This window comes from Oncorhynchus tshawytscha, linkage group LG30, assembly GCF_018296145.1.
Source record: "Oncorhynchus tshawytscha isolate Ot180627B linkage group LG30, Otsh_v2.0, whole genome shotgun sequence".
NCBI classification, from domain to species: domain Eukaryota; kingdom Metazoa; phylum Chordata; class Actinopteri; order Salmoniformes; family Salmonidae; genus Oncorhynchus; species Oncorhynchus tshawytscha.
This window is the reverse complement of record NC_056458.1, coordinates 10429496-10457173: the sequence shown is the minus strand read 5'-3', so window position 1 is coordinate 10457173 and position 27678 is coordinate 10429496. Positions and strand designations below refer to the sequence as shown.

The window sequence follows — 27678 nt, the reverse complement described above, 5'->3', positions numbered from 1 at the left end:
TCCAAAAGTAACAGAAAGTAACCAGATTACGTTACTGCTTTTGGATAATCCAAAAGTTGCGTTACTGATACATTTTTTTGTAACTGATTACATTTAGAATGTAACCTACCCAACCCTGGTGAGAATGTGTGCAGCGTGTGTGTGGAGGAATGTTTGTGTGGAAGAATGTTTATGTGGAGGAGTGTGTGATGTGTAATGAATGGTTTGTGAGGGAAATCCCAGCTCTGGGTCCAGATGGTAAATGTAATGAGGAAATTCAGCAGCATGCAAGGTGCATCTCCTGACACCAACGTCCCCCTCCCCTCCCCCCTAACACTGCCTCTCCCGGGAGGAATTATGAATCATTTATGAATGAATCATTACTTTTAACAGATCGTTTTTCTCTACTGTGAAAACAGCCAGCGGTAGGAAAAACCACTATGTATTTATGTCTCAGTGTGTATTTATGTAGATAGATTTCTAAGATCGGCAAAAGTACGACTTAAAGCTTGCATAGCATATTTGTCATGGCTTTGCTCTGAAGCGCACATGTTCTCTTGCAGATGACTATTTCTGGTAATGGGTTACCTCAAATACAGTACGACCAATGGCCATTGCCTCATATGTGTGATGAAATGCCTGAATCCATTTTCACTGTATTAATCTACCGTAGCACAGCTTGATTCAATCTGTTGAAACATAGCCACTGCATTGAGTACATATTTTCCCCATTGTAGTTGAGGTCATGCCTGTGCTCTACCCAGCAGTCACCTGGTTAGCTGTAACCAGAGGAAAGCTGACCTTGATGGAGGTCAAAAGGTCAGTGGCCAATTTCAGTATTTCTGAAAATCCTTGACAGCCGTGACTTGTAATAATCCATCTGAATATCCTGCCTAGATCGTCAACCTGGGCTGCCAGACACCTAGAAACATCATTAATGTTTCTCCCACTGCTTGTAATCCGTCATCCGGTTAGCATGATTATCACTGAGACTGGCCAGTCTCACCAACCTTGGAGTGGCCGAAGAGAAATAAATGCTGCTATTCATCTCTCTGATGTGTTTCTTAATAATCTGCAGGTTTTTGAAATGCAGGCTGATTATAAAGTCGATCAGATGGAGATGAGCGAGTGTTTAATCTCAGCCCTGGGGATCCTCTCGCACTTTCACCATTTCTTTTTACGACAGTGGATTAGTGCTAATTTACTCATCTCTCACGCTCTAAAACACTGCATGATTGTGTGTGTCACAAAACATTCTCACTCTAAATCGTTCATTTAAATAGTCAATCACATCCAAAACATACATGGTTTACGACACCATGACGCATTAAGCGTTTCTGTACTTAGTGGGTTATATGTGGGTAATTATTTTAAATGGCAATTAAGTGAATGTCTTGCCATCATGCTGCTGACTAGAGGCCTTGGGAGGGTTTTAGACTTTGGGCTGCTGTGTGTGAGAGGGCTGTGGTAACCCTTGGCCCTGTATTAATGAGAGGCCGTGTGTGTGTGTGTGTGTGTGTTAGAGAGACAGTGAGAGACTCTGTAGGGTGATGATGGGTCACGTGGTTTCCCTGCGCCACTGTGCTCAGCTTGGAGGAGCCAGGTACTTCTGTCACCTGTCTCTCTCCACTCACCTGTGAGCACCTGCAGCTGTCAATACCATCTGAACACACACACACACACACACACACACACACACACACACACACACACACACACACACACACACACACACACACACACACACACACACACACACACACATGGCCTCTCATTAATACAGGGCCAAGGGTCACCACAGCCCTCTCACACACAGCAGCCCAAAGTCTAAAACCCTCCCAAGGCCTCTAGTCAGCAGCACACATGTATGAGAGTATGTGTTTTCTTCACCTTGAGGCCTTGAAGTTCCACTGGTCAGTAGCCACACATAACTAGACCCTGTAATCACTTAGCTATAAGTCAATTTGCACAACACATAATCAAAAACACGTCATCAGATGACCTCTTTTGACCAGAGCATGAGTCATGACAAGAATCACCAAGGGACAATATGTACAATCATACAAATATATCTGTTTGTTTTATTGAATAATATTCCATAATAAGACATCTCCCCTTGATTCAGGTGTGATTTACTATAGAAATGTACACAGGTCAGTGTCAAACTCAGAGAGAGGGTGAGGGGAGGGGCCGGTGTGTCTCTAGTTACTGTGGAGGAGGAGTCATCCCTTATCATGAAAGTTGGTAAATGGTGGTGCATGCATATGCGTTGCAAAAATTCTCAAGTCAACCTGGATTTGTTGTCCTTATTGCAGACTGCTGGACTGTTTTGTAGCCTGTTAGTCCTCCTTGCTAACTGTTAATCCTTGCTGATGACGGTTTGCCGTCCTTGCGAGCTGGTTGTCCCAATTGCAAGTTGTTAGTCCTATCTGTATTGTTCATACTCTCTAGTCTCAGTTTTTTGTTGTGGCTGGAGTGTTAGTAGATCGAGCTCTGCTCACTTTGTCTCAGTTGCCATGTAGAGTCCCACCTGGTAAGTAATACCACAGCCCTTCTTTCATAGGCCTCATCAGTGCTAAGCCCTGTGTTATTACTTATGGCTCTTGTTGGAAGACGTCTGTAACTTTTGGAAGACGAGAGGAAAGGACTGAGATAAACCAAGAGCCGAGAGGAAAAAGGAGGGGGCGTAGTTTGTTTTTGGAAGACTTGTGTGACCATAACGCTGAGCCCAGTGGGTGCTGGGGAAGTCTGGTCATTGCTGGGAAAGGTCATAACTGACTGACAGACAGGTGTTGGCTTTAGGAGGACAAATCTGGCCTTTGCATGTTTCCACATACTCTTTTGAACTTTGACAACATTTACAGTTTAGGGTTAAATCTCTGGCATACTGTAAATCATTCACACTGTGAGCTTCCACCCAGAGGATTTAGTTTGGGTGGAAGCTCACACTGCCTCATTTAGCATTCTGTGGGAACGATGAACCAGTGACCTTACCACTTCACCCCAACACAACACTTTTGTTCACCTACAAAACCACATTGAGGGGAGGATTGGTATGAGGAAAGAAAAACATCCCTCCCAAGAGTCTGCATCAGAATGTCATGACAACGCAAAGTAAAACACAACAAGAAAAATGTTCACCACCTATTCTTGGAGATATTTTCTGAAAAATATCAATACAACACCTCACACACATATATCACATATATTATTTATATATGGACATAGCTATATAGTAATATTTCTATGAAACAATGAGCCAGGAAAGCACCAACAGATGCTAGGTTTCCCTGGCCTTTAGCTGTGTACTGTAGACTGACAGCCCTATTAAACATCACTGTTAAATCATACGTAAACAGTAAAAAAGCCAGACTTTGGAAGTACTGTCAAATCCCTTCATAAAGAACTCTATAAATATTTATTATTATTATTAGAATATCATTTTAACCACTATTTTCTCTTGTTATTATGAGATTGGTGTTCCCTTTTGTTTTTGACCCCAGTTGGGTCAGAACCTAATACCAAAGTCCTTCAAACAGAGTGCACTCTAATGGAGTTCCACGGCATTGTCCCCAGAGTCTCAGAAAAGGACGGTTAAAAGACAGAAACCCAAGTAGCTCAGTACATGGCCAGATCACACTGGCCAGTTGTATGGGGCTGTTGATCTCTGAAGTGTACCGTAAGATGGGAGAAATATCTGCCCCCACATTTGTTGTGCAACAGGCCACGTTGTCCAGTTTGCACGTTGGAATGGGACAAAACTGCTCTTGAGTTCATTGTCCACAAACATGGGTTGCTCCTCCCACTGCACCTAAGGGACATTATTGCTCTCAACGCTATACTATTGCTTTCCTCTTTGGCTTTTATTGAGTCTATCGATCGTCACTTCACTCTCTTGTTTTTTTTCCCCCTCTCCCATTTCTCTCCTTTTTCTCCCTCACACACTCATGTACACATACAGGTAGGTCATTACACTCGCTCAGTCACTCTTTCACTCACCCACACAGACACACACGTGCAAACGAACGCACACACATGTACAAGCACACAGTGTGTGGAGGGAAGGTTAATGGGCAGTAGACATATAGGACACCTTTTGGCGAGATTGCGCATTAAGTGGAGTGTGACTTCGAAGCGGACATGTGCGAGCGAGTGTGTGTGGGAACCACAACTGTCCTTGTATTCTCAACATCACTACCCCCTCCCCCTCCCCTTGTGGGACCTGCTCTGCCTTAAATTCTGCTCTAATCAAGAAAAGAGCTCTCTTTGCCTTACTTTATGATAGCTAATTTGTTATTTCTGCCTCAACCAGCTAAATATCCCTCTGGCTTGCTCTCAATATCAGAACCAAAGAGCAGTGGTGTAAAGTACTTAAGTAAAAATACTTAAGTAGTTTTTTGGGGTAGCTATACTTTACTTTACTATTTATATTTTTGACAACTTTTACTTTTACTTCAAATCATTCCTTAAGATGATATTGTATTTTTTACTCCATTCATTTCCCTCGACACTCAAAAGTACTTGTTACATTTTGAATGCTTAGCAGGACAGGAAAATAGTCAAATTCACGCACTTATCAACCGAACATCCCTGGTCATCCCTACTGCCGCTGATCTGACGGACTCACTAAACAGAGAACATCCCTGGTCATCCCTACTGCCGCTGATCTGACGGACTCACTAAACAGAGAACATCCCTGGTCATCCCTACTGCCGCTGATCTGACGGACTCACTAAACAGAGAACATCCCTGGGCATCCCTACTGCCGCTGATCTGACGGACTCACTAAACAGAGAACATCCCTGGTCATCCCTACTGCCGCTGATCTGACGGACTCACTAAACAGAGAACATCCCTGGTCATCCTACTGCCTACTGTCTCTGATCTAGTGGACTAACTAAACAGAGAACATCCCTGGTCATCCTACTGCCTCTGATCTGACGGACTCACTAAACAGAGAACATCCCTGGTCATCCTACTGCCTCTGATCTGACGGACTCACTAAACAGAGAACATCCCTGGTCATCCTACTGCCTACTGTCTCTGATCTGGCAGACTCACTAAACACACATGCGTCATTTGTAAATAATGTCTGAATGTTGGAGTGTGCCCCTGGCTATCCGTAAAAAGAAAAGAAAATGGTGGTGTCTGGTTTGCTCAAGAAAAGGAATTTTATATGATTCATACTTTTACTTTTGGTACTTAAGTACATTTTAGGAATTACATTTACTTTTGATACTTAAGTATATTTTAAACCAAATACTTTTAGACTTTTACTTAAGTAGAATTTTACTGGGTGACTTTGACTTTTACTTGAGTCGTTTTCTATTAAGGTATCTTTACTTTTACTCAAGTATGACAGTTGGGTACTTTTTCCACCACTGCCAAACAGTCCTGCTTCGCATTTAATATCATTTCACTGCCTCAAATTCAATATCAGAACTAGTGAACTTTCACCATCTCACTTTCAAGATCAGAATAAGTGAACTTTGCCTCACATTCTATTTCAGAACTAGTAAACTGTCTATGCCTCACATTCAATATCAGAACTAGTGAACTGTCTATGCCTCACATTCAATATCAGAACTAGTGAACTGTCTATGCCTCACATTCAATATCAGAACTAGTGAACCAGTTTGTCTCACATTCAATATCAGAACTAGTGAACCAGTTTGTCTCACATTCTACCTCAGAACTATTGAACTTCCTATGACTCTAAGTGACTTCCTCTTTCTCTGCTTCACATTCTACCTCAGAACTATTGAACTTCCTATGACTCTAAGTGACTTCCTCTTTCTCTGCTTCACATTCTACCTCAGAACTATTGAACTTCCTATGACTCTAAGTGACTTCCTCTTTCTCTGCTTCACATTCTACCTCAGAACTATTGAACTTCCTATGACTCTAAGTGACTTCCTCTTTCTCTGCTTCACATTCTACCTCAGAACTATTGAACTTCCTATGACTCTAAGTGACTTCCTCTTTCTCTGCTTCACATTCTACCTCAGAACTATTGAACTTCCTATGACTCTAAGTGACTTCCTCTTTCTCTGCTTCACATTCTACCTCAGAACTATTGAACTTCCTATGACTCTAAGTGACTTCCTCTTTCTCTGCTTCACATTCTACCTCAGAACTATTGAACTTCCTATGACTCTAAGTGACTTCCTCTTTCTCTGCTTCACATTCTATCACAAAATGTGTGAACTTTTTCTGCCTCACATTCTATTTCAAAACTATTGAATTTCCTTTGACTCTCATTGACTTACTCTTTCTCATAGTAAACTTTTTCTGCCTCACATTTTATCTCAGAACAATTGAACTTTCTTTGTCTTACTTTCTTTCTCAGAACTAGTGCACTTTCTCTGTCCCACATTCTATCTCAGAATGTTCTCTGCCTCACATTATTTCTTAAAACTTTCGCTGTCTTACATTCTTTCTCAGAACTATTGAACTTCCTTTGACTCGAAGTGACTTCCTCTTTTTCTCCCTCCCATTCTATCACAAAACGTGAACTCTTTCTGCCTCACATTCTATTTCAAAACCATTAAACTTTCTTTGACTCTCATTGACTTCCTCTTTCTCATAGTAAACTTTCTCTGCCTCACATTCTTTTTCAGAACTTGCTGACTTTTACTGCCTCACATTCAATATCAGAACTAGTGAACTTAGCATCACATTGTTTCAGACGTAGAAAACCAGTTTATCTCACATTCTACCTCAAAACTAGTGAACTTTCTCTGCATATCATTGTTTCTCAGAACTAGTGAACTTTCTCTGACTCACATTCTATCTCAGAACTATTGAACTTTATTTGACTCTCATTGACTTCCTCTTTCTCATAGTAAACTTTCTCTGCCTCACATTCTATCTCAGAACTATTGAACTTTATTTGACTCTCATTGACTTCCTCTTTCTCATAGTAAACTTTCTCTGCCTCACATTCTATCTCAGAACTATTGAACTTTATTTGACTCTCATTGACTTCCTCTTTCTCATAGTAAACTTTCTCTGCCTCACATTCTATCTCAGAACTATTGAAGCTTCCTCCTCATACGTTAGAACTCAGCAAGGAACCCTCATTCCCTAATATTAAGTCTAACCCAAAAACGTTCTCAGATAGTCTACATCACCAAAAAGCAGGCTTGATATTTCAGAACATGACTGTATCTCAATGACTGCCTACACACTCTGACCCTCTTAGAACATTCTAGACCATCTCAGACATACTCTTATCCTCAATAACATGCCAAAAACATCCTTCTCACATTCTGTACATTTTGGGAACATGTAACATTCTTAGAATGTCACTTTAATAATGTTTGCATATCTTGCGTTACTCATCTCATATGTATATACTGCATTCCATACTATTTTACTATATCTTAGTCTATGCCGCTCTGACATTGCTCATCCATATATTTATATATTCTTAATTCCATTCCTTGACTTTAGATGTGTCTGTATTGGGTATATGTTGTGAAATTGTTAGATATTACTTGTTTGATATTGCTGCACTGTCGGAACTAGAAGCACAAGCATTTCGCTACACCCGCAATAACATCTGCTAAACACGTGTATGTGACCAATCAAATTTGATTAGATTTTCATTTGTTATGCATTTTCCCTCTCTGGGTTTTCCCTCATCTTCTGTAATGTTGTGTAACATATTTACAGGCAGTCCACTGCTATTGCCTGTTTCTTATAGAGGGGCTCTGTAAGGGATGAAAATAATGAGCTCACTTGTGTTGCCATCCCTTCTCAGTGACCCACTAGACAGGACAGGAGCTGGTCACACAGAACACCCCTGCCATCTCACTCTGACAGCACAGCCGCCATGGCAGGAACAAGCTACGCAACAATGCCTTTGGGCATTTTACTTCATATATCCCCATGCTTAGAAAATCAGCCTTCTGTACACCAGGATGTCCCTGTGTATGTTGTACTTTTGTGTCCATGATTTGTTTCAGATGCTATTGCCCATTGCTTCCTTCAGCACTCTCAGGCCAATAACAATGGGGTGGTAGTGCTGGCTTTGAAAGGTGGCCATTTGTCACCCAAACATCATCTTCACAGAGAAGGACATCACTAAGACACCCCTCACCAGTGCCCCATGTCCAGTATGAAGGACGTTGTAGAAGTCCCCTCCCACTCAACACACAGATACACACACACACACACACACACACACACACACACACACACACACACACACACACACACACACACACACACACACACACACACACACACACACACACACACACACACACACACACACACACACACACACACAGAAACAGACACTTGCACAAACATGGACACACACACTATGCACTCCCAACATAAACTCACATATTCCCACAAACATCCATACACTGGGAGAAGAACACAATCACAAACAGCCACGCACACAAAGAAATCCATATTTGCGAGTGGATTCCTCTGTGGTGATTTGATAACTCTGGTGAGGGGATAAGCAGTGAGATGTCTTTAGAATAGCAAGTAGGTGCTCCAGCTGTGTCTTATAAAAACTCATCCAGAAAGCCCCATATATCTATTGTGCTCCAGCTAAGAGCCTCCTCAGACTTTGATGTCAGCTTTAAACTCTGCTTCCTGTCGACAACAGTTGCCAAGCAAAGGATACAGTCAGCGGTCACTGGCACTACCTTTCAAGTGACAGAGAATTTAATCAGATTCAACAGGTCCAATCCTTACCATTTATCTGAAATAGTTTAGTGAATTATGAGCACCACAAGGTGAGTTTTGGAGGCTAGCAATTGGGAGTATTTTAAGCATGCACATTCATAACCACTGTCACTATCTCCCTCACTTGTATAAAATGCCATACTTTCTTTTTTAACACAGCCCAGCTCTGACAGAGACTCAAACCTGTACAAATATTGCAGAGACATGTTAATATTTTTTTTTTACATACATTTAAGCGAATAACTTAAGCAATTATGTCTGTATTCCATAAAATCCCCAGGAAATAACCTTCAAAGAGTTGCATCATAATAACATTGGGCCCAGAGGGCATTTAGCTTCATCACTCTCTCACATGCTCAGAATCAGCCTGCTGAGCCCAATCTGAAATCATCTCTGTCAGGCTACTGTTATGTGGGCCAGACATGGCAGTCATGTCCCAGTCAGGGTTCTAATAGTAATTTGGACATGGTGCTTTCATGGCTCCAGAAGGGCAAATGGCTATCAACTTCAGATAATGGGATACCCTGACATTTCTGTCTCGTTATTTTGCCTTTGAGATTATTGCAAGGTTACGCGGCAGTTGAATCATCAATATCACCATAATCACTGTAACCATTGTAATTATCCTCATCCTCATCATCCTCATTATCATCCTTTACATCATCCTCATGATTTCATATGATAATCTTCTTCAGTTCCCTCCATTTATTTCCTCATTGTGATTTGATCAAAGGAGAAATGGACTTTGAAAGAGTGAGCTAGAAAAGGCTGGTCACTGAAAAAGGTTATCCTGTAGCCTGTAGATATCTCTGATCCCAAAAAAAGAGCTGGCTTGACTTTTCTCTTTCAGCAGAAGATTTGGCATTTTTGAAAGTGATTGGCAGACTGCGGTTCAACAGACAGGCCTACTATCAAATATAAATAGATCCCCCCCTGATGCTGTTCAATAAAGCATCATTTTGATGGCCCATGTCCAGCTGCGGGGTGTGTGATTTGCAGGTGGGCAGATGGTGGAGGCCAGGCATAGCGACACTTTCACCATGGTGATTTCCATTACTTAGAAGACTGGACCCACGCATGGCGGTTATGATGACATAAAGTGATTAGTGTGAAACACTTTTTCTCCAACACACACACACACACAATTGCACGCACATACATCAAAATACACAGATTAGAAATGACTGTGTGTGGGCGAGGGTAGGTGATTTCTGAAAATTGAGACAGGTGATGGAGGGCAGTAGATCAATTAAAGAGGTATGACACAGGCTGTGCTTTTTGGTAGTGAGTGTACCAGAGGAGGGGTAGAGGTGATTGACAGGGTGGAAGGGTGGTGATGCTGACTCGGTCCCTGGTCCATCTCTCTCTCTCTCTGGTGACAGGTGAGAGGAAACCCTCCCAGAACCAGACCTGGTGAGCTGCTGATGAGCTGTTGACCCCTGACCCGTCAGCATGGTGCAGCCCCAGTGCACTTCTGGTAAAGGGAGCCCATGAGGGTCATTCCTCCAGCCAGCCCAATGCATGATGGGTGATTGAGTCCCCATTGAGTTCTCAGTGTCACTGCTCCCCGCCCCCCCCTCCCCTTGGTCCCCTGTGCTACGAGGCGTCAGCCTTGGGAGCTTTTTTCTCTTTCCTGCAGTTCTTGATGGAGAATGTTATTTCATGACGTTCTTCTGACGTCTTCACTGTCTTCCGAGCAGGGCTCTCTTTATCTCTTTCCTTCTCTTTTTCCTTCGGTTCATTGACTAGTTCGTGTAGCGATGGCTCCTTGTACATGGCAACTGTGGAGCAGAAGAGAGAAACGGTTGAGTGTCCAGTGCACATCTATGGCATCTATGATAACTTAATACGTTTCTGATATATCCGTGTCTTATTTGTTCCTCTCAAACATTCGTCATAGCTTGGAGGGCATGTGACCAACCTTCAATAACTTTAGGCAGGAAGTGTGCGGCTCCCTTGGTCTTCTTCACCCGGTTGCCCTTCATAACCTGTCCGTCGCGGTTGATACCGATATACCAGGAGCGGCCCGACTGGTTCTGGCGGTAGAGCATGGAGGAGTACGTCACGTAGTAGTTCTCAAACACACTCTCCTTGAACTTACACTCTGGAGTGAAGTGTTCCTGAAGGAGAACAAACACAACAAACATCATGAGAGGATCGACTGTACCCATTAAGCCAACCCAGAAACACAGACAGACATTCCAAAGCATGCATAGTATGTGCTCACAAATACCGTAGGCGCACACACACGCTCAGTGAAAAACATATTCATTTAGAGAGTTGTGTCTACGGAGAATGGAAGGGAATGCTAGGATTCTGTGTGTACTCATGTTCCTTTGAAAAAGCGAGAACATCCTGGTCTTTGGGGAGAAGAGTGTGGAATTATTACACTCATAGAGAGGGATTACGTTACAGCATCAGTGGTATGAACTTAACGAAGCCCTCTAAGGGTACAGTGGAAGGGAGAAATCACTGGGAAACTCTCCCATAAACAAAAGATTGACACATACCTACAAATACACGCACATAGTATGCAAATGAATAAATACACAACACAACAATACATTCACAGTTGTTTTGGAAACACATGAAAGTACGGAGGCAGAACAAATGCTTCAGATGGAAGTCCCCTTTCAACCTTCAAATTCAACATTCAACACACTCTGGAATACTGGCTGAAAGTGAACACACATAGCAGAACCCCTTCAAAGTTAAAGCGTATCCAACATTTATGGTGCACCTCCACCTAAGACTTACCCCAGACCTGTGTGTCACCGGTGTCTTGTGTTAATATGGGCTCTAGTGTTATAGTGTTTCCTTGGGGCGACCAGAAATGTTGGGGGGAGCAGAATCAACAACCTCTACGTCATTCAAGACTGTTGCTTTGTGAGAAGGTGTCCCCAAAGTTAGAGCAGTTCCACCAAGGCCATGGCCCAGTAAAAACATGGCTGCCGGCCCGCGTAGATGGAAACAGAAAAGTCTGAGCCTTTTGGGTAAAACACTGGGGTAAATCTCAGATGGAAACTCGACAGTTATTGGCTGCTAGAACACCTCCCCAGTCCCTACACCAGTGTTTAACCCGTCTATGTCCAGCACTCACATAAGGACCACTAAACCCTGCAGAATGTTGCCTGGTGATTGTAACCACTAGCGACAGGTATACATCTCTCTTAGTCACCGTCAGCCTCCTTCCCTTGTCAGAGAGCAAACCCAATCTGCACGATTTATATAGTGCGAGCAGAAGGGCAGAAACAGCTGACTGGAGACTTTCTCTGGGGCTCAGGGAGACTGGGGGAGATGGTGGAGGACTGGGGGAGGACGAGTCGGCAATAAGAAGGGGCATTAAGGAGTCAGTAGTGGACTCGTCAGCATTAAGGAGCTCCATGGTCACACGCTCCCAGATCATCACCTCTCACCTTCAAGGTGCTGTGCGTGTCTGGGAAAGTCAATCACGCCATATCTCCACCTCGCTCCGCCACGCCCTCATATCCTTCCTCAGTTCCCCTCGACCCCATTTTCTCTATCGTACCTCCGGACCACCTGAGCCACCCTCATCTGTAGGTACTTTCCACACCCAGCCCCCCCCAGATCACAGAGTTATTTATACGTCTTCTGTCAGGTTTGGTATCTTAAGGAGCTTGATAAATGATCTGCTTCATTCATTATTAATCAGGGTGGAGAGGGAGAGAGAGAAAGGGTATTTGGTATTTTATTAGGATCCCCATTAGCTGTTGCGAAAGCCACAAGCTGCTCTTCCTGGGGTCCACACAAAACATGAACCATGACATAATACAGAACATTAATAGACAAGAACAGCTCAAGGACAGAACTACATACATTTAAAAACGGCACACATAGCCTACATGTCAGTACATACACACAAAATATCTGGGTCAAATAGGGGAGAGGCGTTGTGCTGTGAGGTGTTGCTTTATCTGTTTTTTGAAACCAGGTCTGCTGTTCATTTCAGCAATATGAGATGGAAGGGGAGTTCCATGCAATGATGGCTTTCTATAATACTGTACACTTTCTTCCATTTGTTCTAGATTTGGGGGACTACGAAAAGACCTCTGGTGGTATGTCTGGTGGGGCAAGTGTGTGTGTCAGAGCTGTGCGTAAGTTGACTATGCAAACCATTTGGGATTTTCAAGATAAGCCAAAACTAGAGCCTGCAGGACTTGCTTTACGGAGTGTGGTGTCAAAAAAGCAGAGCATCTCTTTATTACGGACAAACCTCTCCCCATCTTCACAACCATTTCATCTATTATGTTTTCACCATGACAGTTTACAATCTAAAGTAACACCAAGCAATTTAGTCTCCTCAACTTGTTCGACAGCCACACCATTCATGACCAGATTCAGCTGAGGTCTAGAGCTTCGTTTTAGTTTCTAGAGATGTTTAGGTCCAATTTACTGGCCACCCATTCCAAAACTGACTGCAACTCTTTGTTAACGGTTTCAGTGACTTCATTAGCTGTGGTTGCTGACAAGTATATAGTTGAATCATCAGCATACATGGACATACAGGCTTTGTTTAATGCCAGTGGCATGTCATTGGGAGAAAGAGGGTCTGAGTCTGAGGCCTTCTCCCCTGGTTCTCCTCCAGGACCTGCAGTTGGAAGCAGGGCACCAAGGACAATTGGTCTCCAATCACCATAACCTAGGACCCTACCACTGACTTCTGTGTCACCATAACCCACAATCAACCTCTGAATCATCAGCAGGCAGGATAACCCATTACTAAGACCTAGATAACCTTCAATTCTGAAATGACCCTCATGATAACACAATTTCCTCTCTGAAATTATACCCTCACGAAAACCCACCAGTCGACTTCTGAAATGACCCTGACGATAATCCACGTGTTGTACTTGTAAACACTACCATGACGACAATCTTTGATAAATCCTGTGGAATGAGCCTAATTATAACCCACGTCTTCATTTTGAGGTCTATGTAACAGCAGGATGTCTCCTGAGCTTTCCTGGAAAGACGTCAGCACAGACTAAGGACCCTCTTCATAAACCGACCGCTAAACCCCTGGACTAACCATCCTCATAATCTCCAACTCGGCTACCATGGCTGCTATGACTAATCTCATACAACCTAGTTTCTGTAATTACCATACCTTTAATCCATGAGTCAGCCTCAAGGACCCAGGTAATCTGCTATCTATCTCTTTAGAATGGAAGACACCTCCCCCACAATGTGACCTTTGAACTTCCACTGAGTACCTATAGAACCACCAGTGGAGTAAATAATTGCTGAGCGTGTGTTGAACGTGACAGGGAGGGTCACCATTTTTAAGCGTAGAAGGGGGGACAAAATATTAAATTAAATAAAAATCTCACCCTTCACTTGTGACTTACTGACTGACTCGGGCAGCCTCCTTTCCCTGCATCTCCAGCCAGAATGAATTCTAATGAAAGCTGGCGAAATAGGTAATATCCAGCGTCCGTGGAGAGAATCCTGAGGATGGGAAGAACCTCTTTATCATGCAGAGCAGTGTCCCGACCTTCTCCTCAACCCTCTCCTTTCTCCTCCTCCTCTTCCTCCTCCTCCTCCCTCAGTGCCTGATCACACCTATTCTACCTGCTCCAAGAAGCTGAACTCCTAACGCCACCATACGTTACGCTACGTTGCTCTCCTGAAACACTAGTTAGGCCAAGCACTCAGGCCAGGGGCTAGCACATAAGGTGCTTACATTGTAACTGGTACCTCTTCCTCACCCATCAGTCATTCATACATTTAGGGCTACTCATGCAGATTCATAGGGAGAATCTCAATGGCAAACTACTCTCCTAGCCTCCTTCTCAAAACCATTGGTTGAGAAGGCCAGAAGTCCCACCTCTCTGACCTTCTCCTCCCATGGGTTTTGAGAAGGAGGTGGGAAGAGAGGGGAGAAAATGTGAGGAGTATGCAATTGAGAGTCTCCCATAGCGGGGGAGTTCTATGCCACTTTCTCCCTTTCAAACAACCTCCTTTCGCATAACAAAATGTCATCTGTAGCACTTCCTGCCACCTCTACTTTGTCTGCTCTTCTCTGATAAGTAAATCACCTCTTGCACCAGTGCAAATGCTTAGTAAATATGACGGGGGAGTAAAATACAATATGTGTTGGGCTCATAGTAAGACTGAGGTCCTGTTTCCTTGGTGTACTGCTCTGTATTGCCAGCAGGGGTGGTAGTGACACATTAGGCAGCCCTGCCTGGGTCTGTTGACCATCCCCAGCAGTCCCGGGTATTCTGGGAGATGCTGTGGAATCTGCCTAGCTACAGTAATCCCGCCATATTCCATGGTGCTGTATTAACGCTGTAGCAACAACCCCCCCCCTCAAAACGTTCACTGAATCTCCTATTGGGTCTTTCCTCTGTGTGTGTGTGTGTGTGTCGGAGTGTGTGTGTGTGTATACTCCCCTTGTCCTAAGGGTCAAAAATGACCCGCCTTCACTAAACCCTTCAAATAAAGCAGCTTAATTGGATAATTTTAAAACCCAAATGTAGTTTGCATGAAGAAACAACCTGTCATTCATCACAAACTTTGTGAATATCTGGGTTTTCCCTCTTCAACATGCAGGAAGACTGCATTTAATTAGTGGACGCCACTCATTTTAATTACAACACACCTGTCATAATTGTTTTCTATACTAAAGTATTATTATTATTATTATTATTATTGCTGAAGGTATTGCATAAGTGTAAACATTGTTTTTTTAGCAAGAGATATCACTTGTATAGCCTAAGAAAGTAGCAGAAATGTGCAGAAAGTAGTTTTGAATGCATTTTATTGAACAATAACAGTCTTGAACTTTTTGGCAACATAGTGATATATTCTTACACACTGAACAATGAGGAATTAACTACAAAATACTAGCCTTCTCCCATTTTTTTAACCATTGCCCCCACCCATAAGGTGTATAAACAACAACAATAAATATGAATAAAATAAGATAATAGATACAAAACAAAAATGTGAAAAACATAAATCAATCATCTCTAATTAGCACATGTAGGACAGTATGCAAGTGTGTGTGCAAGGACTTTGCAGATGTATTTCTCACATGTGCAGCACATAGTATTTGTTTTACAGTCCTTCTTTGGGGGGCAGAATTGGAATCTCCTCCTCTTGTCTGCCCCAGCTGCAGCTTCAGGTGGATGGTGGATCAGGACAAGATTCAGTCCACTGAACAGCTTTCACAAGCGCTGCAGAGGCTGCTGTGCCGGGGAGGCACTCCCTTCTTTGAATGCGTGGGGTTACAAGTGCCTTTCCCAGCTGCTCCAGGAACACCCTCCTCTTGTTTCGTTTATCAGGCATCCAGGTAGGGTTGATCTTGTTCCACATCACAAAGGCATTGTATGAGGACACATCAATGTTATGGAAGATGACCAGGGGCAAGCAAGCAGTCATGATCCTGTAGCTGTAAGTTCCAATCACCTTGCCCAGGTTGTCCACATCTCCTTTGTTGTGGTTGAAGTCCAGGATGATGGCTGGCTTCCTGTCCTCACGATCACTGATCTCAGCCGTTTTGTGCAGTGTGCTCAGGAGGACCACATTCTTGTTCCTCTTTGGGAGGTAAGAAACTAGAGTGGTGGTGGGGGTGAAGGCAAACCTTTATGAGTTGGCTTCTCTCCCCCTTGTTCCGAGGAGTGCAGGGGGGAGCTCAGGCTTGTTCTTTCTAACTGGTGCCAACCATGGTGATCTTCCTCTTCAGGAGCTGCTGGCTGAGTTCAATCAGTACCACACATAATCTCAATATCTCATTGTGTGTGTGTCTTTGTTTTTGTTTTTTTGTGGTGTGTAAATGATTTTATAACTGCCGGGTCAAAAATGACCCTAAGACAATCTTTGCACCCTGGTGCTGTACAGCTTTCATGGAAATATGAACAAAGGCGACGTTTCACTTTTTCTAACGTTGGGGTCATTCTAGGAAAAGTCATCAAATTTCACGTTGAAGAAATATCATTTAGGGGTTTTTCCTCTGCTGCTATACATAGTGGTGGGTCATTGTTTGACCCTTAAGGACAACACAAGGGTTAAGAAGGCGTACAGGGCTGTGAAAAGGTATTGGTCACCTTTCTAATTTTTTCTACTTTTGCATATTTTTGAAACTGAATGTTATCAGATCTTCAACCAAAACAGATCTTCAAACAAAGTGAACAAATAACACAACAATTACATACTTATATCATTTTATCAATTTAAAAAAGATATGCAATACCCAATGTCATGCAAAAGTTATACTTTTGACCCATCTGTCCATAGAACATTCTTCCAAGAGTCTTGATGATCATCCAGGTGCTTTCAGTTGCCTTTTGGCAAACTTGAGTCAACTTTTTGGACAAGATGGGTCCCGTTATGTCGGGCAAAAACCAAACTCTGCATTCCACATTAGGAACCTCATACCAATGGTCAAACATGATGGTGGTAGTGTGATGGTTTGGGGATGCTTTGCTGCCTCAGGACCTGGACAACTTGCCTTATGGAAGGAACCATGAATTCTGCTCTGCATCAGAGAATTCCACAGGAGAATGACAGGCCATTCGTCTGTGAGCTGAAGCTGAAGCACAGCTGGGTCATGCAGCAAGACAACGATCCAAAACACACAATCAAGTCTACATGAACATGGATAAAAAGCAACACATTTAAAGTTTTGGAATGGGCTAATCCCAAAGTGGCAAGACTTGAAACCAGCAGTTCGTGGTTGAAAACCCACAAATGTTGCTGAGTTACAGAAGTTCTGCATGCAATAGTTACAGCAGTTCTGCATGCAATAGACAGCAGTTCTGCATTTGGTTCCAGTCAATTCAGCTAAAAGTGGCACAAGCAGTTATTAGTGTAAGCGGGCAATTACTTTTTCACACAGGGGAATTAGGTGTTGCATAACTTTGTTAATTCAATATTTAAAATTAAGTATCCATTTTTTGGGTTATTTGTAAACTTAGGCTCCCTTTATCTAATATTAGGTTTTGGTTGAAGATCTGATAACATTCAGTATAAAAAATAGGCAAAATATAGAAATCAGAAAGGGGGCAAATACTTCTTCACGGCTCTGTAGATGCACTTAAAGAGAAAGGTTAAAGGTTACCAGAGGGCGAGGCTGACCTCACTGGTCATGTTGTGTGCACGAGCATCGCAATACACAGGTTATTCAATCATTTCACCCACACTGCTCGAGCGCTGGTCTTTGATTGGGCTGGAGGTTGTGAACGAGCGTATCCGTACCCAACCGCTAAAATAGACCTTGTTTCTACTGGAGACGGGCCACACGCTGCAAGTCCCCTCCTGACTGGGTATCAGGAAGTTACAGACCTATGTGGAAGCTTGAAAGACAAAAGAGGAGAGATTCATTGAAGATGAACTAAAAACAAACCCGGCTTCCCTTTTTATCTGTGGATGAATCGTCGGAGTAGAGAAACACACCATGTTGTATGACAAAGAACCAGCTAAAATAACAACCAAATGTTCACCTCCCAGGACAAGCTAGCTAAATATCCATGAATGTTTCATGCCTGCACACAGCATTACTTCTCCTAAGTGCACTTCATTGCCTGGCTGGAAGCATGTCTGCCTCTGTATCATTCCATTCCGTTTCTCTATACCTCATGCCTTCTTTCTCTATCCCTGCCGTTTTGCCTGATTACTCTTCTCTTCTTCCCCTTTCCTGTTTTTTCCAACTCTCTCCTGTTCTCTCTCTCTCCCCCATTGTGATGGAGGTGATGCTATCTGGACGGCTGTGTTGTCCTGCATCTCAATGCAGCCCTCACAGGAGAAGAATGGACTACAAAGCCATTCATCAGGAAAGGTCTGTCTCTCACTCTCTCTCTCTCTCACTCACTCACTCACTCACTCACTCACTCACTCACTCACTCACTCACTCACTCACTCACACACTCACACACTCACACACACACACACACACACACACACACACACACACACACACATACACACACACACACACACACACACACACACACACACACACACACACACACACACACACACACACACACACACACACACACACACACACACACACACAGATACAGCACCACATAGATATTACAGTGATTTACATGTATAACCTCACAAGCAATTAAACGCAGACAATAGAAATGACTCATATAAGCACAGACACAAACACAATTATCCACTCAAATATACATAACCACATGTGTAAAACCTGCCCACACACACACACATCAACCACTACACAAATGCGCTGAACATATATTACATCATAGACATTATAATTGAAGGTATGCATACGTACATCAACACACCCATTAAATACGCAATCACCGATTGACATGCATTGGAACTGCATCTGTGAAATCTAGGCTCTCAATTGTGCCTCTTCCCATCCACCATCTCTCTATCTGTCTTTCTCGCACGCACGCACGCACGCACGCACGCACGCACGCACGCACGCACGCACACACACACACACACACACACACACACACACTCGCACTCACACACACAATCGGCCCCCTTCTCTCACACATCTCCCCCTCTCATGGCCCAGGAGGGTTTTCCAGAGAACACAGATGATAAAATGGGTCAGGACAGAGCTGAGCACTATTTTTACCAGGACAGAAGCCATTTTCCTGGAGTCTCCTACAGGTATAGGGAAGCTGAGGCTCATGGCTGAGACAACAGAGCTGTGACATGGAGTTCCCCCTTGTCATTAGCTCCATACTGCCCTCCTGGGCTATGTGCTTCACTAGCCTGACAAAAGCTGTCTGATCACGCTTTTACTGCAATGCACAGCCTAATTGAAAAGAGGAGGACAAAGAATCAAAGTGAGTGAGTGAGTGAGTGAGTGACTGAGAGCCCCTGCAGAGGTTTTCCCCAATGGCAGTGTCCTCTGTGTCTCTTGTTGTCACTCACCTCAGCCTCTCACCCACACAGTCACAAAACAGAGTACATCACTGTTTCAAACATGCATCCGCTCTCACAAACAACAGCTTACCGGTGTGTGACTGTAACACACACCAAACACACAAGGTTACACATCCTCAGCACGATTCTATTCTAAGGGAAGACACTCTGTCTGTCTGCTTGAAGCCACATAGAAGGCCTTTGTGAGTTACCGAGGGGTTTTGACTGTGTTTCCTTTTGAACCCGATGCTCCTATTGCCTCTGTACACACAGAGGCAATAGACAAACGCCTTCTCATTGCAGAATGTTAATCTTCAGCTCAGGGATATTCTCTCTCTCTCACACTGACAGAGGTGTAGCTGTTACAACCTTACACCAATGCTCCAACGACTAACAAATGATTGTTCTCCGTGACTCTCCCAACTTGAATGCGTCTGCCCTACGTGCACTGCACGCTGACAGACTTTATGTATGAAGTATCGCACGGTTATGCCCTGTGTTTAAAAAAATGGATTCTGTGACACACACACACACAAACAACACACACACAACACACACACACACACACACACACACACACACACACACACACACACACAGTGAGATTGAGTGAATGTTCCACTACTCTGTAATGCTATTGCTCTATGTCCTTTACAGTAGCACCAGACACAGTGTAGGTAATTGGTCACACTGCAGTGGCTAATCCCTTGTTATTATTCTGCTGTTTTTATGTTGTGTGGCAATCTAGACGCTCGGGGCACAGTAACCTTTCATCCTTAATCACACACAGAGCTTACACCCTATTACCTAAGCTCGGTAAAGAGACTTAACGCTGAACAGTACATCCTCAGTACAGACGCTGTACTATAGCTGCATACTGTCCTCAACCCCCATAAAATTGTACATTGCAGATTCAAAGTTCTTTGTTTCTGGCCATTTTGAACCTGTAATCGAACTGAGAAATGCTGATGTTCCAGATACTCAACTAGTCTAAAGAATGCCAGCTCCATTGCTTCTTTAATCAGAACAACAGTTTTCAGCTGTGCTAACATAATTGTAAAAGGGTTTTCTAATGATCAATTAGCCTTTTAAAATGATCAACTTGGATTAGCTAACACAAAGTGCCATTGGAACACAGGTGTGATGGTTGCTGATAATGGGCCTCTGTACACCTATGTAGATATTCAATAAAAACCAGCCATTTCCAGCTACAATAGTCATTTACAACATTAACAATGTCTACACTGTATTTCTGATCAATTTGATGTTATTTTAATGCACAAAACAAAGACATTTCTAAGTGACCCCAATTGTTTTTACGGGGGGTGTATATTTCTAAGTGACTCAACTGCACCGCTGAATCTAAGCCCATGGAACAGGATGTGCAACTCCAGATTGAAGTCCATTTCAGCACCATGGACAGCAAACAGATTCTCCTGGCACAGAGTTCAGCATCATGGGCAGAAACCAGATTCTCCTGGCAGAGAGTTCAGCACCATGGACAGCAACAACACAGACCGTAATTGAGGAGATTTCGCAACAGCAGTCCACTCCTGATATGACTGTTCCAGCCGTTGCATGGTCATTATAACTGTCATTTAGAGAGCTAAAGCTTCACTGAGTATCTCTATTGCTGGCACTGGCCTATTGTCACACAGCCATTTCCCCCAGGTTTACTCAGAAACACTACTGTAAAAGACACATTGTCCAATGTTGTTACTGGTTTATGTATTGTTGAGCATGTGGACTCACAGAGGTGTAGAGGTACCCATCACTGTTCATGCCCAGGTAGAGCCCTGTCTTCGCCCCCTGGATCGCCACGATCCTCAGACCCACAGGAATCAAGTTGAACTGTGCTGCAGAGAGGCGGAAAGAGGGAGGAGAGAGAAACGTTAGAACATGAGACTGACATTAGACCGACCCAGAGAGCAGCAATCAAGAGCTTCCTAGATTGTCTTCTATAGGAATTAACATGGCTGTTGTTTCACCTCTGAATAACTCTACCAGGCACAAAGGTCACAACCTCACTGAGCCTAAGCCAGAGTGTCATGAGCGAGATATGGAGTGTTGTTGGAGTGAGGGGCTATCATCCGGTCACCTCAGGTTTGCCATACTTTTGCTCTACTCTGGGTGCAGCACCTCCCTGAATACAGCTAAGAGGACTGGTGAAACACAAAGGAATATAACGAGAGCATGTGAGAGAGACAGTGGGAGAAAACAAGGGAGAAAGAGAGCGTTAACAACAGAGAGGATGGAGTGACAAAAAGATGACAGAAATAGACGTCAGGAAGGGGCAGAGGCGGGAGGAAGGAAGGAAGAGAAAGGACAAGTCTATCCTCTATCTCTCTCGTCTCTTCTCACTCTCTCTGGGGCGTGCAGGGTTTCAGGGGTGTTACTGATCTCTTCTACATAGAGACCAATGGAACCCATCAGAACAGGAAAACAGAGTGGAAAGAGTAGAAGACAGATCGGGTGGAAAAGAGAAAGTAGAGATGAGAGAGATAAAGGAACAATTATTGCTTCCATGGATTTTAAATGTGCCAACTAAATATCCTTATCAAATCCACACCCATTCTGAAACCTAAACCCGATGCAATAGGAAGCACAGCGTCTTTGTCAACGTGTGATTGTGTTGTCTATTTATTTGCAGACCTTGCTGTTTGTGAATGGGCATCTGGCTTTCCTAATCTCTAAATATATTTGAATAAGATCTTTGTCAAATCCTCTTGTTGATTTTGTGTATTTTCACTGTTGGCAGTTTCTAAAGGCGCATTTGGGAATCAAATAAGATTAATATTGAAAGTCAATACATGCATCCAATCCATATTATAAGTAAGTAAACAATTCAATGAAACAAAGAACCTGCAAAGCGAGGGGTCCTTGAGGATGTCTCAAGTGGTTATTTATTTATCTGCTGAATAATAACTCAATTATTGTACAACGATGTCATGGTATATCATGTCTATAAGTCTCCGATGTGACCTCCCCATTCTCTGCCTCACCATGCTGCTCTCTTCTCTCTTCCCTTTTCATCACTCTGTGGTGTCATAGTCACCCTGCACCAAACCCTCTGACAACCTCCAGCTCAATCAAAGACCAGTCAATCTGTTCCACACGCTCTGCTCTGCTCCTCACACACGCAGACAGCTGGGCCAGAGGAGGAGAGCTGAGGACAGACCCAGTCACCACACACTGCGCACACACACTCATCCCTCTCACTCCCCCTTCTCTCTTTCTGTACCATTCTCTCCCTTCCATCTCTTTCTCTATTTCTTTGTTACTCTATTGCTACATCTCTCTCTCTCTCTCTCTCTCTTTCTCTCTCTCTCTCTCTATTTCTCTACTTCTCCTTCTATCTTCTCTTGGCATGACCTCACTATATGAAAGATTTTATGGATGAGGGAGAAGTATACAATAACACTGAATATTTCAGTATTTCAAATTGTGTGCTTAGTGTGGTTTTGTGTACTGTTGCCATGACCTGATCTGAGTTGGTGTTAATGGTGATTGGGTTGTGTGCTGTAGTTATTCCGGTATACCAGGATACTAGTATCTAGTATCCACCTATTCTGGAAAAACATAGGCTTCAGAACCTCAGCCACAGACCAATAGCCTTGATCAGCGGTTGTTGAATGAGCAATCAACTGGTGCCAGTGACCAGACACTGAGAGAAGTATACAATACCTGGCTACTAGCCAGACGGGCAGGCCATGTGCCAAAACACACACACACACACACACTTACAGAAGGAGCTGCCTTCGTCCCTTGTGCCATCCATGGTGCCATCCGGCTGCATCTGCAGGTAGTATCCGTGCTGACTGTACAGCCTGGTAACGATGCCTTTCAACTGGGGCTCTGCAGAGGAAACAGTCAGCACAAAGCTTTATTAGACAGGGCCCATGGACAGGGACAGATAGAAGAGTTATGTAATAGTTATTTAGGGTTGAGAGGAACTTGGAGTTGAACAGAATGGGTTAATAGGAGATTGTCAGTTAGGGAAATACTTGTAACAGTCTGAGTTAACAACACACAGCCAAATGTGTCTTTTAGAAGGGTATACAAATAGTTTAGTCGTCAGTGCAATGAATATTTGCAACGTCATCTAATGATGATGAATAATAGTTGAATAAAAGTTGACGACAAAAATAGACAAACTGATGTCATGAACAGTGGCTGCTGGCTCTTGGAACTCGCCAGCACCTTATCACTCTCTGCCCATTATCATTGCCGTTGGTATTTTAAGCAAACGAGTTTGGGGTCATTGGAGGATTAAGTCAAATGAAAGAGAGCCTGTCTTCTGCTCCATGAAAGATACATCAGCATCACACATGTATTTGTGATGAGAAGGAGATGAGGAGGCATAAGATAACATTTAATGTGCAGGGTCCCTGCCGTGTACTTTGTGTTCATTTAAGAAACCGACAGATAACGAATCCTTACAGCTAGGAGACATGCAGCCACTGAGTCTGTTCCGGTTCACTCCTACAACCTTCCTCACTTTCCCTTTCCCTGCTCTGTGGTGCTCCTAGTTGACAGTCTGCCAGCAGGAGGCTGCAGGTGCTGTGGTGCCATGGCTTAATGCTCAGTCACTCTCAGTTAGAGAGAACAGCCTGGTCGGGCTAAGCTAGCGGGCCGCCTCTCATCCACAATGTAGCTTTAATGAGGGAGATGAAACATGGATGAGAGAGCAGTTTGTGAGAAACCCTCTGGAGGAATGGGGGTCAGATGTTAGTTCCCATGCCTCTAACCTCCTCCTCCTACTCTGCCCTCTCCTCTCTCAGCCTCCCTGAGAGCCATTTGCTCGCAGGATCCCGATCGATACACAGAACCCAAGATTGGTCTCTCTATCTGTGTGTGTGTGTGTACTCACAATGTGGGTATGTGATTGGGTATATGATTTGAAGGGTTATTTCCCCATAGGAACAGAGTCAGGGTCTGTAACAATGTGACAGAGACTCTCATGTCATCTCATGAACCATGTAGATACAAAACTCACACTTTCCCCCTCTCTCCCTCTAATATCTCTCCCTCTTTCTCTACTTCCCTTCCTTGCTTTCTCTCTCTCTCTCTCTCTCTTTCTCTCTTTATTGCCCCCATACACTCTCTCTTTACCATTCCCCATTGTCTCTCTCTCTTTATCGCCCCCATTCTCTCTCTCTCGCTCCCCATTGTCTCTCTCTCTTTATCACCCCATTCTCTCTCTCTCTCTCTTTACCCCTCCCCATTGTCTCTCTCTCTTTATCACCCCATTCTCTCTCTCTCTCTTTACCACTCCCCATTGTCTCTCTCTCTCTCTCTCGCCCCCATTCTCTCTCTCTCTCATATCCTTTGAGTTATGTGGGATTCATCCTACCCAATAACACCATACATCACCCAATCAGAGCAGGGAAGCCGTTCATTACATGTCCCTGCGGATGTCTGTGGGAGAGCAGGGAGACAAGGGATCTTAGAGAGAGAGATGGCAGTGTCATTTCATTGGGAAAGATGGCTGTATGTGCTGTTCAACAGACAGCTCATGCAAGACAGGGCTAATAAACACCACTGCTTGCTGTCTGTCTGGGCCAATACATCTGATGCTTCACTCCACACTGAACAGGTCCCACTGTCTCAACATACTGTACAATACACACTCAGGCTGCTTAGAACAAATGGAAGACAAAAGCTAGGAGGTTTTTTTCAATTGTTTAAGCACAATTCTGAAAACAGGGCCCGGTTTGTCAAAACACGACACACAATTAGCACAACCCTACACCAAAGTAGCACAACACTTCAGATCATGTGCTAAATGGAACACTTTTGTCAAAACTATACACGACTTCATAAAAATAATATTTTGTTACCATACGATACCCACACATTTCATATGACTTCAATCTTTTGGAACCAGTTACACACTGCTGTTGCTAAACCTAAAACACTTTTAGCAAGTCTAAGTGTCAGTGATCAGAGTGCAGTAAATGAAGTACACAGAGAAAGTGCAACTATACAAACACTACATAAGACCAATGCTGCAGACTGAGGAAAACATCATTTATTTCTCTCCATATACCCAAATCAGTCAACATATCAACATGGAGAATCACAACAAAACAGGTCCCAGTTTTCATGCTACTACAGTAGTGTGCATAACACTGTTAGCTCAGCAAACAGACCAACGTAAAATACTGTATCCAGTACAGGTTACAATTACAGTAAATAACAACAAACAAAACATAATCTGAAAAAAACTGACAATATTGTACAGAAAATACTACAGTAAACATACTATACATACTGTACATTATCTCTACGCCTGGCTGGATCTGGCCAGAGAATTTCATCAACAACACAAGCAATATCATCATTAGCAAGACAACGTGGGAAGAACCGTCTTAAATGTCGAATCCATCCTTGCACAGCTGCGGCGTCGACTTGGTCACAGGCGTCCTCCATGGCCTGAATGAGGGGTACCTGAGCCTGGGGTTGGAGATCGTAAACCTTCCACCGCCATGCAGAGAACAACTCTTCCATAGGGTTTAGAAACAGAGAGTATGGTGGAAGGTATAGTACTGTCAACTGTGGAGGGTGTTGAAACCAGTTCTGGACCAAAGCAGAGCGGTGGAATGACACATTGTCCCAGATGACCGTGTATTGCATCTGGTGCATTTCATTACCTGCTGTGACGATGTGGTGCAATCGGTCCAAAAATGTGAGAATGTGAGGTGTGTGGTAAGGGCCCATTTTGGCATGACGGAGGACAACCCCATGCTGTGAAATGGCAGCGCAAAGGGTGATGTTACCCCCACGTTGCCCTGGGACATTGATTATAGCCCTGTGGCCAATGATATCTCTCCTTCTTGCTTTTGCGATGTTGAACCCTGCCTCATCAATATATATGAATTCATGCAGGATTTCCTCAGCATCCATCTGCAAAACTCCCTGAAATACAGTGAAAGACAAGATTGTGTAGTTCAGGAAAGAGCTAGTATACAGTCAATGTAAAAAAGCCATGTGTGCAGTATGCAGTGCTAAAGTGAACAATACAAACCTCCACATACTCATGCCGCAGCCGTTTGACCCTCTCTGAACTCCGCTCAAAAGGCACTCGATAAAGTTGTGTCATTTGAACCAGATGTCTCTTCAGGATGCGTGCCAGTGTTGACTGAGAGACCTGATGGACATTATTGAAAATGGCATGGTTACCGATAATGTTGGCTTGTAGTTCTCGGAGCCTGATAGCATTATTGGCCAAAACCATGTTTATTATCTCTCTCTTGTTCTTGTGTGAATATGGGCCCCCTTCCTCCTTGTTGTTCCCGACACTCAATCCTATGTAGAGAATAATACATGTAACTTACTGTACAATGTCACAGGAAGGGGTATCAGAAGTGCTGATATGGTGCAGACAATAAGCTGCTGATTACTGTAACTGTAGACAGATCTTCTACCTGTTTTCCTGTCGAAAAGTCCTTATGACAGATGCCACTGTATATCTGCTAAGATTTGGCTGAACTCTCAGTCCAGCCTCCCTCAGCGTAAATCCGTGGTTCACAACATGGTCCACTAGTGTTGCACGAATGTCCTCCTGCTTCAGGTATTCCTCTGGCTTGGGCCTCTGCCTCTTCCTCCTCCTCTACCTCCTCCTCTTCCTCTACCTCCTTCTCCTCCTCTGTGTACTCCTCCTCTCACTCTCACTCACTCTCACTCTTCTTCTGACTCCTTCCATTTTGGTTGAAGGCAGGTGAACCTACCTGCTGCATTTTTATAGTGCTTAAACCTGATTGGTGTGTCTACAATTTAGCAATCATGTGTTTGTGCACCTGATGGCTGTGTTTAACAACTTCTTATGACTGGGGGGCAGTATTGAGTAGCTTGGATGAATAAGGTGCCTAAAGTAAACGGCCTGCTCCTCAGTCTCAGTTGCTAATATATGCATATTATTATTAGCATTGGATAGAAACACTCTAAGGTTTCTAAAACTCTTTGAATGATGTCTGTGAGTATAACAGAACTCAGGCAAAATCCCGAGTTGAAATGAGGAAGTGAGAAATCTGGGCTTTGTATGTATTCACCAGAGTCCCCAATGAAATCCCCTCGAGATATTAATGATGTTGCACTGCCTAGGGG

General features: G+C 43.6%; 1 protein-coding gene across 1 annotated transcript in view; it reads right to left on the bottom strand.

The window, feature by feature from the left end:
* Positions 1-10280: 10280 nt before the first annotated feature.
* fgf11b (fibroblast growth factor 11b) overlaps positions 10281-27678 on the bottom strand; it is a 47911-nt gene continuing 30513 nt past the window's right edge. The window contains exons 2-5 of the mRNA XM_024398115.2: positions 23317-23427; positions 21325-21428; positions 10610-10808; positions 10281-10469 (exon numbers count right to left, since the gene is read on the bottom strand). Coding sequence (XP_024253883.1) covers positions 10285-10469; positions 10610-10808; positions 21325-21428; positions 23317-23427 — 599 coding nt within the window. The 3' untranslated portion in view covers positions 10281-10284. The remainder of the gene's footprint in view (positions 10470-10609; positions 10809-21324; positions 21429-23316; positions 23428-27678) is intronic.